We start from the raw sequence: 22129 nt of genomic DNA, 5'->3' as shown, positions 1-22129 counted from the left end.
GGTCTGCAAAAGATTCTGCGTATACTCTCGAGACGAATCCTCGCGACGCGTTCCGAGGCAGGACCCTTCAAAGACCTGGTCTAAATATATCTTCTTTCAACGGAGGCCTCCGTAGGGTTCCGTAGCCCTTAAGGCCCACGTCCATCATACGTTGGCGAAATAATGAGCGACTCGCGAATTGCAAAGGTGATAGTATTGCAAAGTGACTTCGAATCTTTAACACATACATCTTTCTATTATCCGCAAAATCGACGATTTAATCTACAAATAAGTAATTTAGTTCCGCGGTTTATAAAAATACTATAAAATTTACTAATAATACAATAATTTTTCTGTCAATTGTATATGTAGAAAATACTCGTTTTTAAAATAATAGAGCTCGCGTTTTATTGAAATATCTGTTGGTATTTAATTATGCGCGTGTAATTACACAATATACAATATATATATATATATATATATATATATATATATAATTTATATTTTTTAATATATATACTATAAACTTGGAGCATGTATATTTTTCAAACATGATACGTTGCTCGATAAAATGATATTTAACTTACAATTAGAATCTTTCGCGGACGATTGGTCACAGATCTACCTGACCTTTCCTAACCCGATTCTTCTATAATACGGTAACGAACCTTGAGCCGAACCGGAAATCCTACGCTGACCCGTTATAGTCGTATATTTGAATTGAATAACGATCGTCTTTAAATTCGAATCTAGGCGACTACAACCGCGACTATGCACGAACAACACGTGGCCTCACCTGTCGCGGTTATAATGCTCGTTGAAATTCCAGCGAGGTCGTATAGCATGTAGGATGAGGTATTGTTCTCCTTTTCCAAGGAATCACCGTCGCTAAATTCAAACGTAAACAGCGCAAATTCGTGCATTGATCAATTGATCTTATATATTAATTTTCAAAAAAATTTTCTATCTATTATAACAATAAATTCAAATTTAAAGTGTTTTATATATACAATTTTTTAAAACCATAAAGTTTTTTTTAAATTCCATATTTTAATCTATCTTTCCATGTTCTCAAAATTAAAAAGATTAAAGTTGCAATAATGTTTTACTAAATATTTAGAAAAATATCAAGTTTTTAAACTTTTGAAGTTTTAATTTACCAGTTTCAAATTTTTGAAAATGTAAGACTTCAGATCTTAAGTTTCTAAGGCCCAGATTATTCATGAGAAGGAAGTGTATTTTTAAAATTGTAATTGCCTTATAATTTGATAATAGCACGAAGAATAATATTACATATTACACATCAAGAGAATAAGTTGCAATTTGTTTTCGCGAGTTCCCCTCCGGCTCCGGTTTTGGTATTATGTATCCTTTCCCTCGATATAAACGGTGAGAAAGTTCATTCATAAAAGCATTTTCTGCATAAGTTCAAGTATTGCGAATCTCTGGCACCTTTTCAAGGCAGAACGATTTCATGCATTTATTATGTTAAATATTGTATTAAAGAGCAGACTTTTAAAATATGGTATATAATTTTATCATTACGTATTCGTAAAATATTTTACTATTATATAACATGAACAAGGTGTGTTTCTCTCTCTCTTTTTTTTTTAACAACACGTATAATTTACACCGTCGAATAATCGTTTAATTTCTCGCTGGATAGGAATCGAAATATTTCAAACTTAAGAGTGGTTTCTTTCTTCCGGACAACCAGACGCATAATTCTCGCAGGGTGGTGATATTTTTAAGGATATTTTAAAGCGGATTTTTGAAAAGCCGCGCTTCTCACGGGCTGTTTACACGCACGTTATTACACCGACACCCGTTGGTTGTTCGGTAGCTCCGCAACGAGACTCGATCAGGCCCGGGTTGTTTTTAGCAAACTGGTTTTTCTACCCGCGGCTCACAATTACCGGCTTCCTTTTTTGCGCTGCTCCCCAAATGTTTGCACCTGTCGCTTAAAAGGCCGCGGATCCGCAGGATGGCACGCTAGATGCGAATCTTGGAATTCTACGATTTATTGGATTCCTCAATTTTCATCAATACTCAGATTATTAGATCTCTGAAATCTCTAGATCTCGCAAATCTAAATTTATATTTAGGTAATTAAAAACCCGTATTTTTGCATCAATAAGCTTTTGATTTTATAATTTATTTTTCAAGAGCTTTTTTAAAACTCAACTCTTTTTAGATTTAATTTCTACATATTTAATCACCATTAATCGATACTACACGCTTTAGTTATTTGTAAACAATGCTTGTCCATTTAGAGACTTGTATGTCAAACGCGTAAGAATGAATGCACCGTTATCATACGACAAAATAAGTAATCTATAACAGGAAGCGATGTTGGTGCTTTGTACGTGCATAAAATGATATTCTAAACGCTTTTTAAAAACATCTGATGATAATATATTTGTGTATTTATATAGGTATGCAAGCTTGAATTTTTGGGGAATTTTGTATTACTACAAATGAATAGGAATATTTCGAATTTTATCAATTTATGAAGAAAATTATGATTTAGGAATGTTGTTGGTGAGCAGGATCTAAAAAGATTGATATCGATGTGGATCAGTGTGGCAGTGGTCCAGGAAGTCGACATGACTTCGTGTAGAAGCGGATCGTTAAATACGCTATCAACTGGATATTCTTATCTAATTCTTCTGTACCAATATATCACGTCCGATATGTGAGGTTCCATTGTGCGAACGAGACTTTTAGGTCGATCCTCTTTACTCTCGGTAAATCTCCACGAAACAGCCCGGTATACGCCAGGATTAATCAATCCTCGACAACACGCTGTTTATCATGAGTACAACATTTACGAGCAATATATCGTTTTCATCTCGACATTTTTGTTACCAGATTACCTCGGTTATCAGTCACGTCCAACCTCAGTAAATCCGAAAGCTATTATTAAGGACTATTCATTATTATTGTTATTATTAAAGATTAAATTTTATTATGTACTGCGAAGAAAGTTTTTACTTGAGTGTATGTGTGTATTCTATAAAATGTCAATTTTCAAATATTTTATCATTTTTAAATTATGAAATTATCTCACTTTTAAATTACCAAAAGTTTTCGACTTTTTTAAAATCTTGGATTCTTTACTTCTGTTTTTACGTTCTTAGTGTGTGAGCTCTCAAATTACTAAAATTCTTAAATTATCGAGAAACCAAGTTCTCAAGTTCCTGAGAGAGGAAGACTTTAGATGACTGAGCTATCTGAACTATCTGAAAGTCGTGCAACGGATATTAGAACAAACAGTCGATAATTCGTCGCTAAACTAAGGCCTCAGCCGCGCTACTAAAATGCATAACGCATTGGATGTTCACGATGTAATCTTTCCAATTATCCCAACATTCCTCTCACTTTTACCGATATCTTTACCGCGATATTACATTCACCGAAGAAATTTAATGTTGTTAAGAGAAGCGGCGTAAATTCGCAGATATGTCCTGTATTTCGACCACAATACGATATATGCTATTAATATTATCGAATTAAAACTGTCTTTCTTATATAATCATATACAAATTAAAAAAAAATATATATATATATATAAATCTTTTTATCAAATTATAAAATATAATTGATAAGAGAGGACATATTTTTCTCGAAAAAAAAAGAATTAGTTACCATATAGCTAAATTTTAGCTATGGTAGCTAATTTTTTCCCGTGATATGTATACATATAAAAAAATCTAAATTTTTATTAACAATTTACATAAAAATTAGAGTTTAATTTACTTTTTCCGTAAACCCTAAGTTTTAATTTAGCGCGTTTCTTCTTTTTGTAACAAAATTTCCCAACTCGATGATAATTAATTTGCGTTGCACCGGACGCCGCGGTTTAAAGGGCACATAAGCCCCGCATTTAAACGCGCTTCTAATCTACGGTATTATCCGTTTCCGACGTTATTCTACGTAACGTGCATCCCTGATATTCCGATACGCGACGGGCCGCACGAATGCGCAACGATACCGGGTGCGATCTACCGGCACTTTAAAGTGCACGAACCCATTGAGCGCACGTGGTCAACGTCCGCTCTTTCCGATTTTTCAGCTAGACACCCTGCACGTATACGCTCTCGTGTATAGCGGATACCGATCCTCCGGTCGCCGTTAAGATACGCCTGAAAATCGGCCGACCGTACAAATGTCCTTGGAGATAAGCGCCATGCAAGGCTGGCCATTGCAATCTGCATTCGCTAACAAGGAAGTGTGTCTCCATTTTTTACCGGTTTTTATTTATTATTACACGCATGATTTATTAAGTTTGTGTCCTTCCGCTTAATATTTTGAGATTTATTTTCGGGTATAATTAAGTAATTATTTTTCGGTCATGTATATATAAATTATTAATATAGGTCGAATTTGTAAAAAGTACGAAATAAGATAAGCAATCTTCGATTGAATTGATAGAGACACGTTTAAAGGATTTTTATTCAATGATCGATTTTCATTAAGTTGTATACTAAATTAACATAAAATGTCAAAAATTTCAAATTAATTCGATATTTATCAATTTAAGAATGAAATTGTCTTTTAAGATAACACTTTTTATAGCACGAAAAATGTAATTTTATTTTAAAGATGAAATATATTTCACCGAGTGACAGAACAGTTGTGTGACGTTTTCTCCTCATTGTCAGTTAATGAAAATCTCTCCCTGGCCCCTCGATACCGACGTCTATGAACATGCTTATGTTCACGCGAGAGTTTACGTGCTTGCAGCAGCTCGTGCCAGTTTAGCGTGCGTACCTTTGACCGTTTTACGCGTCATGTTAGGTTAATGACGAATACCGTTCTAATGCGATGGGTAGTTCACCGATCCACCTCATTAAGCACGCAATGAGCAGATCGAACTAACAATAAGAAGAAATCGCGGCGAAAATGTTCGGGCGCGCGACCGCGAATGGGAAAAGCTACAGAAATAAAAAATTAACACTAAAATTAAAAAAAATTATGTTAAAAAGATTTTTTTCAGTCACTTGTAAAATTCACTTTATCTTCTGTTCGTTTTCTTTTTGTTTTAAGGTCTTAATTATGAATTTAAAAAAATTTGTTAACTTGACTGAACCTTTCAACTAAATATTATTTTGTTAATTAAACAAAAATATTTAAATTAAATATAACATTTGACTTAAATACTAATATATGTTCAATTAACAAAATAGTAATCTAGTTGAAAGGTTTAGTCAAGTTAACACATTTTTTTCAGTGTGCAATCGATTTAATGAATATTTACTAAGAGACACTACATTAAAACTTCCGGCTCGACGACGATATCACGTCAAAAGAATTCGATGATGACGCTCGTTATTTCTCTATGGTTTTTCTTGGAAAACGTGTGTATCTGAGAGCAATTAGCGACGTGCAAAATGGCGCCTTAGGCACGCGTCGCGCAACAAGTCGAGAAGGAAACCGATGAGGTTTTTTTTTTTCTACAGCCTCTTACAGCCGGTCCCGATATATGCATGTGTGTGTGTGCGCGTCCGACGAACCGGCACGCGGATCGTGATGTCAATTACGAACGAAGACAGTCGCCGGGCGAACTGTCACAGGCATCAGGCCGCAGTGACAGTGGCACGCGCCTTAATTCGCGTTCACAAGACCGCGAGAAGCGGCTATAAATCCTTCCCCGGATGCCTGGGACGTTTCTTGCGACGATCGTTGCCTGCTGATGTCATGTCTCCGTGAAACTGAACTTAATTAATCTTAGACGTCTATCGAGCGTTATTTTGCACGACATAAACTCGGAATCGTGTAATTTATTTTTTACTAACAATAAGAGATTTTTTACTAATTAGATTAGAATGTATATTCCATTGTGAAAAAAAAGATGAGAATGTCTCGCGATTTCTTTTACGATGCACCTTTTACAAGCTAACATCGATCGATATTTTAATCGCTATCGATTTCGCGTAAACGTGTCGCTGTTAGGCGGACGATAATTTTATTTACTGGAATCTCGTTACCTTCTATGGTATCTGGTAGGCCTCCACTGACACGGCCGTCAAGATAAATGGTGTGAATGCACTCTTAGGTTCCATTTGCATCCGAGAAGAACGATTTGTGACACACGATGAAATGATTTATTTCAATTTTAATCCGCGTGCGCGCGCGAGATTAAATTTCGAGCCTCATTCATATAACACGCGTTAATATATATCTTTAGACGAAGGTCCCCCAAATATTTCAATCACCCGGAGCCTTCAAAACTTCAACAGTAAAAATACTTTATCCGTTAAATTGTAAAAAAACCAGAGATATTGACTCGATGATTCGAATTTCTCTCGGAATCGCGAACGTTCTAATGCTTGAAGACTGTCAGACTAATGCAGGTTCTTTGACATGAAACTTGAAGGAGTTGCAATAATATAATCGCACTTTCCTGCATAACCGGCATGCCAAGCTGATCGCTCTCGGGCCGAGTCGGGTTTCATAGAATTTCCGCTTGGCTTCCGAGAGAGAAAGACTCTCTCGCGAGTTGCAATATCGATCACGAGAATCGCGGTAGGTGTTCTCCACGCGGGTATAATAATAACCCGGCTTAACAAGGGCACGGGAGTTCAGGTAGGTTGCTCTCCGGCGGAGGAATCGGCCACGTAGGTAGGAAGTCGAGCAACAAATGGGTAGGTGGCTGCTGACTGGCTCTCAACTCGGCTGGCTTTCGACCTCGTCGACCGCCACGATTAATACTTCCATCGTGCATTGTTCCTCGTCACGTAAATCTCCGGCCGCGGCGAGATAAGACTCCACGGAAACCATTTATAAGACCGATTTATATCATTACTAACGCGCGCGCGCGCGCGCGCGGCTCTGCAAATATCCTCGCGTCAGCTGATCGTCTTCCTATTATTTCCTCGTCTCGTAACCATCTTCCCGTAATATCTAACGAACGTGATTGTTCCGCTCGTATAACAATTGTAATTGTATCTGCGAGTTCAATTATTCAGATTTACCGCGAGGCAATAAATATCGCATGATTATTCATCTCGAATAATTAATTTTATATATTTATAATATAAATTATATTATCAGGGTGTTCAGCAGTCAGGGAAGTCTGGAAACCCGAGCATTGTCAGGGAATTTTATAAATCTGGAATTGTTTTTATTAAATAAATTATTATTTTATTTTATTTTCATGTTATTTTATTTCAATGTGTTTAATAGAAATAAAATTAAAAAATTTGATGTAATATAAATAAAAAAGGTGATTGTTTAAATAGTTTATAGTGACATGTGTGTTTCGATTATCGTACATAATGCAGATTGTATAATTGATTTAAATTTTTCTTCCGAACCTTTTTATTGTTGACAAAAATATCTCAAGAATTTCATGATTTAACATTTAATTGATTTATAATAAGTATAGATATATGCAAATTATATATTTGGAAAAAATGAATTTCTGGTCTTGGAAAATCCGAAAAAGTCAGGGATTTTTTTTCATGGAGTCTGTTCTGGACACCCTGAATTAGTAAGATTTACTGCGAAGTAATAAATACCGCATGATTATTCATCTCGAATATAATTAATTTAATATATATTTAAAGTATAAATCATATTATAAAATCATTTATAATAAATTTATAGTAAATCATATTATAAAATCATTGATAATAGTAGATAAAAGGTAATAAACTTTAAATATGATTATACAAGCACTGTTTCCGTAACGTTTGACGGGAAGAGAAAAGATTCAAAGTACTAATAGCGCGCTTTAGATTTTCCCCCTCGTATTCTTTTCCATTTCACTCGATCAATTAATTCCATTTCGATCTCTCGATAGAGAAGGGAAAGTTGATTAACCACGACCGCCAACTGACGTTAGTCATTGCAACCGGTCGTATATGTCGCGTCGTATTTTTATAATCTACATACGATTATTCAGTCTATAATTTCGATATATGGGTCAATGTCTCGGGCCGCAATAAAGTATCAATCGTACTTCATCTCGTACCGATCGCGCGGACGTTCCACTTTTGGTAGATTAATTTTTTCTCCTTCTACCCCCATCTCTCTCTCTCACTCACTCACTTATCTCGTTTTGTTTTATTGTCATTTTCGCGTGTCTCATTCCTCACAATCTACATATGGTTTTACGGGTCAATGTTGCGCGGAACCGCAATAAAGTATCAATCATATATCGCCTCATCTCGCCAGAAGAGACCAATCCGCTCCGGGATGCTGCGAGCGCCGCGTGGTGCCCAGGTGTGTTCCGCCTCGCGAATATGAAGAGTGCCGGCAGCCTGGTGACACACTTCCCCAATTCTCGCATTGTTCTTCATCCGCGTGCGCACGTACGAAATAAATCTCCGAGTGAGAGGGTGGGAAGAAAGAGGGCGAATCCCTCTGGCCTCGTGACCGGCTCGTAATTGCGATTGCTTTTCGTGGGAGGGTCGCTGGATAATTGATAATTAAGCGCGTGCCCTCCTTGCCTTCGGGAATGAAGCATGAAGGGATCGAAAAGATCGTAAATGTAACGAGGGAGCTGTTTAGGGCCGGATGTTGGTCGGCAACGTTTGATCGGTTTTTGTCGGCATTCTTGTCTTAATATCGCCGCAAATGTTACACTTTTAATCTCCTTTATCTGGACCTCGTTTTCATTTTTTTTATTCATATTATGGATATTGAGAATTGTATTTTAGATACTTACTTGAAAATAATTGTACATATTTCGCCGATATCGAGTAATTTCAATCTTTTTAATTTAAATGATATTCTGTTGGAGAGATAGTACGAAGAGATTATTTTCGAAAATTGTATGTGTATGTGCGTGTAAAATATTTTTATTTATAATTCAGGTAAATTCGATTTTAATTGAAATTGATAGCTTCGATTAAAAAAAGTATCGAGCTTAATTAAAGCGAATTAAAAATATCGAATTCCCTTCTCTGGAATGTGTGTACATGTCTTAATTTAATAATTTTTATCTCTTCCTCCGCTTCAATTAATTCGCGTCACTTTCGTGATTGTCGAAAATTTCTAAAAATGATTCTACGAGTCATTAAATTCGCGGTATGCCGACCAGAATGGTACTCAATTTCGATCTCGATGACGAAGTTTCGGATCGACATTGAAATTCCATTGCCGGCTTATCTTAATTTCTTCGTGGTGCACATGTGTGCAAATAAGAACCGCGTAAACGTCGCAATACATATATGCACGTCTCGAGTATCTTTCGAAGACGATAGCTTTTCTTGTTTCTTCGCATATATAGCAGAGAGAATGTAACAGTTGTACCGTATCGGAAAACAAAAGGAAATGAGGTGCGCAATACTTAAAGTAGTGGTATATACGATGTAGTTTATGTATAAGATGCGCGAAACGTTAATGAGACAAATAAAAGTTAAATTAAACAGCGGAGTTAAAAACGTTATTGAATTAAATACTCTTCTAACTTTGTCATTTAGCGATTTCAAAATGTTGTCGCAATAAGTTTATTACACTATCGTTACTTTTCACCAGGGTTGGGTGAGTTAATGATTTTTTAAAACTAAGTTAAGTTAAAGTTAGTTGATTATAAAATTAATTTAGTTAAGTTTTATGAACAAAAAACTAACTCAGTTAAAGTTGTTAAATTCAAATAAAATTTGTTAAATTAATTCTGTTCAAATGTATAATAAGAAATAACTAAGAAATTTTGATTTTTATATAGAAATATATTTTTTGAATACTGTAATTGATGGCAAATGAACATAAAAATTAATAATACGTATACGTTTGTAACTTATAAAAAAACAATAATGATATTCATAGAGATAAAAAATTTAACTGGGAAAAAGTTAATAAGTTTAAGGTCAAAAATAACTAGTTGAAGTTAAAAATTAATACATTGTACATTAACTAAGCTAAGTTAAAAGTTATTAACTTTTAACTAATTAACTAGTTATTACCCAATCCTGCTTTTCACTCGGAGTGCTCGTTTCATCAGCTATAAATTCCTGTTGGTCCTCTCTTCTTCCTCTATCTTTCTAGAGGCGAACCCGGTAGGAACTCTATCGTTGTAAAACTACGAGTAATAACACTGTAACTCATTGTCAATGGCCAAGCAATAACGCGGCATCCTGCGGCGTCGGATTGGTTGGTGTCGCTTTCGTGGAAACATGCATTGTTGTGCGAAAAAAAAAGATCGTACACCTCGAGACACGTTCATGTGGTTCTACCTCGAGTCATACTATTGGAACGGTTGTGTTGCAAAAAAAAAGCGGAGAATTTACTCGGAAATATATGCAAGGCTCTTATAGAAAAATAACACGTTGAAGTAACATTTAAGCAAAACTCGAACTACACTACTGCATTAGAATTGCATCAATAGAGAGTTTAAAGTTATTCTGCATCAAACTAGAGTCCAAGATCATAATTTCTACAAAAATAAGATAATTTAATTGAGTCTCCTCTCTTTCAATAATTAATTCTTATATTTTAAACAAAGATTTTTACTGAACAGATGCGACGATACACAGTAGGAAAATTTTTCTTGCGAAAAACGATCCGCGTTAAAGTTTTTGTGTTAAATATTTAACACATTCATGTGTTAATTGAACTTAAATGTTAAATTATTAAAATAAACTGAAAAAAGATGTGCAAATTATACAATGTGCATCTATTTTTATTTTATAAGTGGATGATAAAATTTAAAATGAACATGTATTTTTAGATAATTTACATTAAAACTATGTTAATTTTACACAAATTTCATTTTAAATTATTTGAAGTTTTGCATTCAACTGTAAAATTCTAAGAACATTACTTTATACCGTATTGCACAACTAAAGGTTAGACGAGGCAGGGTATTTTCTCCGCAGATATTTTTTTGCACAAATCGCAAGCGTGAATCACGATACTGGAATTCAAGGTTTCAGATACCTATGGGGAGATCCACTGATCTTGGTATGCCGTTTATGCAGAATATGCGATCTTCTAATCGGGGGGGCATTATTAGTCGATAATATTGGCGCTATCCGTAAAGGCGAATAGCCTTTGGGATTGTTATCTGCGCCACGAACACGAAGCAACATAACTTCGTCGCCGGAGCGATCGTTGCTTATCCGGCGGGATCGCGTAGGTGTTAAAGCGCGCGGTTCTCGCCCACTTGAATCGATTCCGAATGAACAGTACGATCGTTCCTATCGGGTGTCCTGTTAACTGTCGCGCCGTTAAGAAGACCGCCGCACGAAATATACAGTCCGCGATTATATGTATATTTTTTTTTTACCTATCCGCACTGTCTTAACTCAAAATTTTGCGAAATGACTTACACAAAATACGAAGCTTTAATTTTGATTTTTTATTATGCAGTTCATTTAATTAACATTAAATTTTACATCTTTCACCTAACTTAGAAAGTTACGTTCCATAAATAGCCTTTTAATAAATTTTGTTATAAATTCAGCTAAAATTCATGCGTGTCTTTAATCAAATATATATATTGAGTTTTTTCATATAATTTTATTTATAAAAGCTAATTTAAATATTTTTGATATATTATATATATATCAGAAATATTTAAATTAGCTTCTATAAATAAAATTAGATGATGTAAAATATGATAAATAATTATTTGATATATAATATATATCAAAATTAAATGGGATACAAAAGTCTATTCACAAGCGAAATTAAATGTAAATTGTTGCATATATGAGCTCGCTCGTTTGTCATATTTAATCGCGACAAAATATGATGATTAATGAATAATAAGGACGCGTTTTCGCGAAATTACGCGACACAAAGTGTATTAAAGCGTTATTTAATCAAGAGACGTTCTGCATTATTTCATAACTGGTGGATGGATCACGTCGGCGGCGTTGTGCAACTCGCCGCCGATGCACTCACGTGACATGCGTGAATGCAATTCCGGCACCGCGTTCAATTGCTTCGAATACAATCGGTCAATAAATATTTATGAGCAAGGTTCGAACCATGTCTCACACGACGCGACAGATGCACGCCTGCCCGATGTTTTACGTCGATGACGTCTATCCGGTCGAGGTTACGCGACAGATTTGGTACTCGTTTAAAATTCTCAGATGAGATAAATGTTAAAAAGATATATATGATCAATTTTGATTCGCAACACGAGCCGTTTTTCGTACAGTTTCGGCTGTATTATGAAATATCTAGAGCACACTTATCGTAATATTTATGAAAATTAATTAAACGATTCATTGTTGTACAATAATATATAAATATAGTCAAATATCAAACAAAAAAGGTAACATACAAGTTAATTAAGATTTCAAAAAATAATTATTAGAATTTTTTTATTTATTTTTTTAAACAAATATTTAATAAAAGAATTACTATAAAATATTAGAATTAAAAATATTTTTTATTTAAATAATTATAATCTAATTTAAAACAATTATATACATTTCTTGAACAATATCGAAATGTTATATATTATATCTATTTATATATGAAAATATATTTTATAAAAAAATATTTAATATAAAATCTTTGCAATACTTGAAAAAATAAAATCTAGATATATAAAATTAGTTATAGTGCAGATATGTATAAACAAGCAATTAATTTCACATCTAACATATACAAGTCATAAATTGCTTATCTCATGATGTTTCTGTTATTGTCCAACGCTACCCCAGGCTTCTTTCTTCTCTCTGTGTTCACCCCTTATTGCTTCTTCGTGACATTCATTCGCGAGCATACAGTTAATTACGATCGCGCGCGCATTATAATCAGCGAAATACGACGATCGCGCGACACTTTGCATTCCCGACTCTGCGAACCTTATTGTATTACAACGGGAGAATAGCATATACGCACAAGGAAACTACGATCGCACCAAGCTTCGATTCGTTCAGTGTTCAGAAAACGTAAATTGTGTAACCGAATTCATGCCGCATTAAATATCACAGTGATAATGAAAATGTAAATTCGATGAAAAGTTTAAAACGCGAGGCGAAATATTCGAATAGAAATATTTCAGAGAAAATATTAGAATCGTTTGTGTGTAACAGTCTTTATGAAATGATATGTCTATTATTTCTATTCCCTATCACTTTCTTTATAATACAATGCCTGCTCGAGTCTCACCGCATGTATAATAACAAGACATGCATAAATAATAACGCATTAATGTTTATATGTATGTCGCCAAAGTCATCACATTTCGTCGTTGCCACGAAATATTTTAATGTACTACAAAATAAATTCACACGATATTTTATTCTTTGAATGTTTAATTAATTCTCTGAATGTTTCATTAATTAATTTTATTAATTAACGCTATGTTTATCAATTAATAATATATCATAAATTAATGATGTATAACGATTCTTTTCATTACTTGAATAATTCGATTCTGTAATTTGTGTATTATATACACGCTCTCAATCTGAATATGATAATAGTAAATTTAAATCGGAGAAAATTTGAAAGCGTGGTGTGAGATTTATTTAATATTTATGATTCCCATCGTATAATACATATCTCATTATTCTTCTTTTAATATATCAAAATATTCTAGATTTTATTTCAACAAAAATTAAAAATATCTTAAAACATTTGCAGTATAACTAATGCTTTTATATGAACATATCTAAAATATTTCAGTATTATACCTAATTTATATAATTACATAAGAATTACATTTTTATTTATCATATTTTATAAATGGTTATAACAATTTTTTTATAAATATGTATAGGTTTTTATTTATTAAATATCTCTTTAAAAGACAACATTTCTATGCGTATAATAATTCTTTTTTTAAATATTAATTACTTTGGATTTTTTTTTCTTTACACGATTAAATAATTATATAAACTTGCTTTTTAACTGATTGATTGATTATGCAAATTTCGTGTAGGTGAAGGTATTAAATGTTTAAGATGTAGAAATTTTATCTTAAAAATGTGTCTTACTTTGAATAATTGTATAACTTCAGCATAATAAATATTAATAGTCGATTACGCTTTGTAGATTTGAAAATTTACAATTTCAGTACACTGTGTAAAATGTTGAAAATTAAAGTTATATTATAATCTTCGAAAAGTCTCACACACGAACTTAAAAGTTTCGGATTTCAACACTTGAATAATGAGATTCATAAATTTCAAGGTGCATAAATCATGACTCACATTCGTTAAATATCAGCAAAATTCTTATATATATATATTACAGAAAATCGCGTAATTTTTGATACAATGCAATCAACTTGTGAGTGCTCTCTTTTTGCAGCGGGATATCAACAATTCTTTAAGACGTTACAACATTGCGTTGCAAGGTGCGCGTATAATATTCGCCGTTGTCAGAATTCCTGTGGCGTTTATTTACGAGCACGTTACACGCAATGTTAATTCGACAGATTTAACCGTAAATAACGCCCGTAAATAGGCGGAGATTCTTACTCTCGCCCTCGAGGTATATGTTTATCTTGGTCTATAAAATTCAGTCTCTCGGCCGGATGTGCGGCAGTTTTAAGCGATGGCTGAGATTTACGGATGCAAGTTGAGGAATCAACACGCGGCGAATTTTCAGCGCGCTCGTCTCTCCAGCACATTTTTTTCGTATAGTCATTAAAAACACTTTTATTCGCGTACGTAAATAAATGTAGCCTGAAATAAATGCTCTCTCTCTCTTTTAAAGATAGAGGTACGATATTTCGAGATGCGAAAATTTCGGATAAAGTTTTGTAGGAATTTATTAAACTTTTTTAAGAGATCTTTAATTAGAGCTCTTTCTTTAAAGCGCGAAAGGATCGAATCTAAGAGCGATTTCTATATTTATCAATATATTAATTATTTACATACAAGGACAGAATATTCTGCACTGAAAAAAATATTTGTGTGAAATTACATGATTATGCTGGGTTTTTTTTTCGACCCAGCATAATCATGCAATATTGCTATACCCATATTAGATTACAGATTATGTGTAATTTCATATGAAACATATCCTTATATATTTTCAAGATTAAAAATATTGCACTGAACATGGAATTACACATACAATGCTATATAAATGCTATAAAATAATGTTACAAATAAAATGGATAAATGCTTATAAAATAAAGTTCTAATAAAGTAAAAATATTAAATTTAAAATTACAAGTGATTTTTTACATAAAAATAGTAAGTAATTTTACCTACAGTACCCTCCACAAATTTGGAAACACCTTATATTTTACAGTTAAACAGATTTTTGCATGAATATATCGTAAGATATTTAAAAGGCATTTTTATATCGCCATTTAAATATCATAAGATATATTAAAACGAAAAATGAACTCAAGGAAAAAGTTTAAGGTCAAAAATAACTAGTTGAAGTTAAAAATTAATACATTTTAAATTAACTAAGCTAAGTTAAAAGTTATTAATTTTTTTTAACTCTTAACTAATTCGACCCAAACTAGCCAAGAAAATTTTTATTTTATTTCCACAACGTTTCGACCATCTGACAATAGTGTCGACTAACTGCGCTTTTATCAAAGAATTTTTCACTTGAAAAGGACCAAAAACAGATGGTCGAAACGTTGTGGAAATAAAATAAAAATTTTCTTCGCTAGTTTGGGTCGAATTAAATATATCGTTCCTATTTTAAATACCACTAGCGACGTTTTAAGTATTCAATTTGATCTTAACTAATTAATTAATTATTACCCAATCCTGGTAAATGTATATACACATGGATTTTTTGAGTGTGTAAATGCACTGTAAAAAAATTTTGTAAAATTACATTAAAAATATGTAAAATTACATAAATAATAAATGTAAAATTACATGATAAAGAATAAAAAGGTAATCATTTTTATTATTTATCGTGTAATTTTACACTTATTATTTATGTAATTTTACATATTTTTTTACAGTGTGTGCTAAGACTGATATACGGATCTGAATGCCAAATTAAATCGGTTCTCGACTGTCGTATAATAATCGGTCGTCGTGTTTCGCCGATTGTTTCAGGAGAACGGTTGTCTGTACTCGCACATACGATGGGGCGAGGCCTTCGTCGTTGTCTACAGCGTGACATGTAAGCGGAGCTTTCAGGAAGCTCGCGGACTCCTCAAGCAACTCGCAGATCTACGTCTGCCATCCTACTTCACTGCCCTCCTCCTCGGCAACAAGAGAGATCTGGACCACGCGCGGTAAGCATAAATCACATTGTTGCAAATATGATTAACGGTTTCGTAAGAGACGGGCGTGTACCTTCGTATATAACGCGTGTCCGATGATGATCTTCGATACTGATGTACGGCCAAATAAACCGCGCATTATGTGCTCACTTCGGGCATAAAAAACGGTAATTACTGATAAATCAATATTATGGCACGGCAGTAATTTTTCATCGCTTTATCAACGCGAAAAAAAGTCCTTTTAATTGAGTCTCGTATATCGTATTACAGTTGACGATTATTTTTATCATATTACAATTAATTTATTATTTTCTGTAAGTTTTAATTAATCGATATATGTAAATGAAACGCGTGTGTGTGTATATATATATATAGCATTCGATAAACACGCATTTCAATCTGTTGTTGAATAATAGATGACAAGACCGTAATACGATGAATATTACCGAATAAATTTTCCGTGGCGATAAAATTAAAAAAAAAGATAAAGAGAGGTTTTATTCGTAAATAATGTGCTTATACGTGGCCCATTTTTACCCGCGGCCTCGCAAGTCTGGCACACTTGGCCGATTGGCGTCTTAAGGGGTCTCCACACGACGATATTCTTCTGTTAGTATCTGAAATATTTCATCGATTAATGATATAATCTCTTTTTAAATTCAATACATTAAAGGTATAGATATAATTTCCGAAATATAGAATTTATATATTTCCAAAGTATATAATTATAATATTATTGCACTTAATCAAAAAATATCGAATATCAAAAATGATATTCGATTCGACAAGAAATCTGTCACAGGAATAAAAATATTTTTTTTTTTTTTTTTTGAAGACTATTTTTTGAAGCGTTAAATATGTGCGACAAATAAATGTGAAATCTGCGGAATAATTTTCGAAATAAAAATTGATGTTGCCGCGAAATCGTTCGATATCTCGATACGGATCGTGATGAGAACCGCTTAAATGGCACAAGAATTACAATATCATTTCGCGTCGCGCGATCGCCGACTTCGTGTATCGCCCTCGGCGCATCGTCGATTATTCGATCATTTCGTTCCTTCTTTTTCTTCCTTTTTTTCATCGCACTTACCCTACCGATCCGCGATTTGCCATGCGTATGTATGTAATACATACTACATACATATGTGTCCTATTAATCCCCACAGTTCACTTTCCATCTGCGAGTAACAGGATCTTCGCCAGAGTATATATATATTCCTTCGTTTCCTAGACGAGGTGAGATTTTGCACGCGATTCGCGTTTTTTCCAGACGGCTTCCCCCGACGTTTTATTACGTTGCACCAAGCTGCAATTTTGTTGCCCCCTAATTTGAATATTTCGATCTTTTACAAGGTGCGATTTAATATTTTATTCATTGCATTTCTCTCGCTCGTATATTTCGCTCGCAAAGATGCGAACTGTCGAAATTATTCGAAACTCGTTTGGAGAACTTGGTCACTTTGGTGAATTTTTTTTTTATTTGCGATCGGATTTTTTGCGACGCGCGTAAGTTTTTTGTTAGCGTGACACTTGTTTTCGCAAAAAAATGAGTTCGACGAACCGAACGTTGGATCGGATGGAGACGATGACGGAGTAAGTTAATCGGCCGACTGGTACGTCAACTCCGGCGAAGCGACTCATCCAAGTCGGTCAGGCGACTCGGACAGGTAAACAGATATCTGGCGAGGCAAAGTATCGCGCGAGAACAGTTTCTAGATTGAATCGTCGAACGACTCGACCACTGCCAGGGTGTCTAGCAGTCAGGGAAATCTGAAAAACCAGGCATTGTCAGGAAATTTTACTATTTATCTCGATTTTTTCACATTATTCTATATTTGTCTTAATAATTTGAAATTTTTTATTAAATAAATATAAACTTTTTCTCGACTCCCAGCACGCTATAATTTTCTGTATTAAAAATCGATTTATCTACAACGTGTTCGTTAATTTATATTTTTATCGTCGCGTTATTTTATTTCAATGTGTTTGTATTTATAATATAAATTTTATTATCAGGGTGACCAGCAGTCAGGGAAATCTGGAAAACCGAGCATTGTCAGGGAATTTTATAAATCTGGAATTGTTTTTATTAAATAAATTATTATTTTATTTTATTTTATTTTCATGTTATTTTATTTCAATGTGTTTAATAGAAATAAAATTAAAAAATTGATATAATATAAATAAAAAAGGTGATTATTTAAGTAGTTTATAGTGATTTGTTTGTTTCGATTATCGTACATAATGTAGATTGTATAATTGATTAAAATTTTGTTTTTTTAATTTCCAAGAAACTTTTTATTGTCGATAAAAATATCTCAAGGATTTCATGATTTAACATTTGATTGATTTATCATATGCTAATTATATATTTGGAAAAAATAATACTAAAAAATCAGGGAAAAAATGAATTTCTGGTCTTGGAAAATCTGAAAAAGTGAGGGAATTTTTTCATTGAGTCTGCTGGACACCCTGACTTCCGGGTGTGATCTCGAATCGATGGCATCTGCGGTCTAAGCAAGGTGTCACGTGTCGTGTTTCGCATATCGGCGCCGGGAATCCGGCGGTTTGACATATAAATATGTATAGATAAGTAAATGGGTATCGCGTATACGTATATACTAATAGATGCTTGCCGATTAAAAGAGACACGAGTATATCAAGTTGTTATGTAAGCTTTCTCACGATTTTATATATCGGAAACACATATCGTGTTTCTTGGACTTATGTAAATTTTACAACTTGTTGATTTAAAAACAAGTTAATTAACAGTCTAAATGTATGAAAATTTGAAGAATTTCGAAATTTAAACATTTCTCTATCATAAGATTTATAAGAGAGAAAGTGACAAGAACATCTTAATCTTTTATTAATACCTTTATAATTTGGTGAAATAGTAAATAGTCTTATAATGGGCGGTAAAAGAGATCGAATTTTTACAAAACAACTTTCTTGCGCGAATTTTTTGGCAGAATATAATTTTTCATCCCGATATGCATAAAATGAAGCATATATATTGATGAGAAAAATAATGTACTTGGTTGAAAGATGCGCGGATATAAACAGGTGTGGTTTGCGTGTGCAGTTTCCCAAGCATCGATACATCTTGTTGCATTTTATGCAACAAGTCGCTCAAAGTGCATCATTGCGTTGCGTGATTCGGGCGAGAGAAAGCTAGGAAATACTAGTACGCGCGCGTTCATCGTTTTTATTTGTAACTTGAATAAAGATTGGCGACGGCGGCTCATTAACCTTGTCGGATTGGCGCGGCTTCTCGTGTGTCTGTCGAGAATAAATATACATTAATAGGACAGCGCGATGCATGTCTAATGGATAAATTTCCCAGATGCATCTCTTGTCAATTCACCGTGAGAATTTTTTTTTAAACAAAATGTAAAGTTGGTATCTCACGATCTTTATTTAAATCTTGCAATTTAATTAATTTTAAATAGACACTGGTTTAATTTTCTCTATACTGAAAAAATCTCTTTTTGTAAAATATATGTATTATTAAAAAATAAATTATTTAGGGCGAGAGATTATAAGATTATTCGAGATTAATAATTCCTTTAATCTAAAATATTTTCTTGATCAATTTTTAATATTAAATTTTTATTATATTCTAATAAATCATCTTTATCACTCATTATATCTCGCGAAGATCGCGTGTTTAATTTAGACTTAGGGGAAAAATTCTTTTCTCCTTCTATTCATCGAACGAAGAGGAATTTTCCGCGCGATTCTCGCAGGAATGCGGATTGTCGTTAACGAAGATACGCTCCTTTTCTCGCCTTACGAGCTACCTTCTCGTCCTTACGCCTCCTTTATGGGGTTTTGCATACCGGGAGGAATCTCACCGATGATCTAGTAACGACGACAACATTACAATTACACACGATGTTATACTAAACAGGATGTCTCGAAGGTGTCGGGAGTATATCCATGAAGGAATTCAAGGATATTCAAGAAAGTTTCGTATCTCCAAATTAAAAATTAAATTCAAGATAGAAAAAGAAAAAAGATAAATATAATGATTAGAGTTTGAAACTTAATCTATTCTACAGTTCCAAAGAGGTGTTGATCTTAAAGTTTAAGTATTCAAAGCTCGACATATTTATTATTAGATTGGTGTCTTTGTAATTTAATAATAAGTTTAGCACAGCCTTTCTTCTCTTTCTTCTAAAATGCCTGTTAAATATCGCATGGACAGAAAAACAGGCAGGCGGAAGATCGAAGTATAGATACAATAGAATTTGACGGATATACTCTCGGCATTTGAGTCTTTTAACGTGAAGCCAACCTTTAGACAAGGAGAATTATGAGGCAGAGGTCGAGCAAGTTTTACGAGGCGCATAAAAGCGTGATCAAAGTATATATAAAATGTCGCGGAATCGTTGAGAATTTCGTAGAGGAGCTAACAAAGGGAAAATCGAGATGTCTCGATAGAGCCACGGGCGAATAACAAAAATGTCACACAAATAAAATGTCACAAATCCGCCGATGTTGCAATAAGCGATCGGCGACGGCGATATTGCTGGCGGGAAAAGAGCGATTCGATTTACGTAACTGGCATTTTGATGGCATGCAAGAGATACACACTCTTCGTAACTGTCACGATTATCGTTGAGAAATTTAATTAAACCGGAATTATTCGAGACCTCTCTCTCTCTCTTTCCTCCTCTCTTTATCGCTTTATAAGATGAGTCATAAATTACAACGCACCTTCGCTTACGTGTGTCGTATGAAGAGAAAATGATCAGTTTTAAATTAATCGCATCAGTGTGACATCGTTTTGTATATGAGACCTTCAAGACTTGATAAAAATAGATTTAATCGTGAGAGAGAGAGAAAGAGACTTATCATTTTTAAAATTCGAAAATTTAGTTTTTTCATCAAATATTGCAAAGTTTATTTTGCATAAATTCTTGAAATTTCAAGCTGTCAAAGTTTTAAAGCTTTATGGCGATAAAATATTGGAGCACAGGACTCTTCAAAAAATGTTAACAGTTTAACTTTAGTAAATAAATAGTAAAAAATGTTGAGAAAATTTGAGTCGAGAGAATTTGGAAACAACAATTTTGAAAGGCTCGCGAAAATCGAACTCGGGAGATCGAGGGAACATCGTACCTTTATCCGGTAGCTACGCTCGTCGTCTTAATGGAGTTCATAAAGATTAGAGCGAAGTCCGCTGCAGGGCTGGTGAAACCGCTCTCCCGAGAACGAGTTTTCGCCGCTTTAGATACATCCAGAGTCGTCATTCGGTCGCGAATATTACGCATCGATAACGCATATCTCGAAATATCATTACGGACAATCTCTCGTAGCGATGCTGATAAACTGGTTCGGGAAAAGATACTTCCGTTTCAAAGCGCTTTTACATTTTCAATTTTTCAGGGCTTTAAATCCTTACAATTTTTAAATGTATTTGACATTTTTTATATTTTTGAACAGGGTGCCTAGTGGTCAGGGAATTTTATAAATTTGGAATTGTCAGGGAAAAAAGTCAGGAAATTTTACTACTTATCTGGATTTTTCACATTATTCTATATTATCTCAATAATTTGAAATTTTTTATTAAATAAATATAAACTTTTCCTTGACTCCCAGCACGCTAATTTTCTGTGTTGTTCAATAAATCGATTCATCTACAGCGTGTTCGTTAATTTATATTTTCATCGTCGCGTTATTTCATTTCAATGTGTTTAATAGAGATAAAACTAAAAAATTTGATATAATATAAATAAAATAGATGATTATTTAAATAGTTTATAGTGACATGTTTGTTTCGATTATCGTACAGAATGCAGATTGTATAATTAATTTAAATTTTTGTTTTTTTAACTTCCGAACCTTCTCATTGTTGACAAAAATATCCCAAGGATTTCATGATTTAACATTTAATTGATTTATCATACAGATATATGCAAATTATATATTTGAAAAAAATAATACTAAAGAGTCAGGGAAAAAATGAATTTCTGGTCTTGGAAAGTCAGGGAATTTTTTTTCATCGACTCTCAAAGT

The 22129-nt window shown here is 33.5% G+C and overlaps 1 protein-coding gene across 2 annotated transcripts in view; it reads left to right on the top strand.

The window, feature by feature from the left end:
• Positions 1–22129, top strand: part of LOC114932762 (ras-related and estrogen-regulated growth inhibitor) — a 104282-nt gene that overhangs the window by 17838 nt on the left and 64315 nt on the right. For both annotated transcript variants that reach the window (XR_003819949.2, XM_029305131.2), the window contains exon 5: positions 15933–16114. Coding sequence is in view for 1 of the 2 variants with exons in the window: in XM_029305131.2 (XP_029160964.1) it covers positions 15933–16114 (182 nt within the window). In the remaining variant the exon portion in view is untranslated. The remainder of the gene's footprint in view (positions 1–15932; positions 16115–22129) is intronic.

This window comes from Nylanderia fulva, unplaced genomic scaffold (genome assembly GCF_048542155.1).
Source record: "Nylanderia fulva isolate GAGA-0341 unplaced genomic scaffold, ASM4854215v1 Scaffold23, whole genome shotgun sequence".
Lineage (NCBI taxonomy): Eukaryota > Metazoa > Arthropoda > Insecta > Hymenoptera > Formicidae > Nylanderia > Nylanderia fulva.
This window is presented reverse-complemented; position numbering and strand designations above follow the sequence as displayed.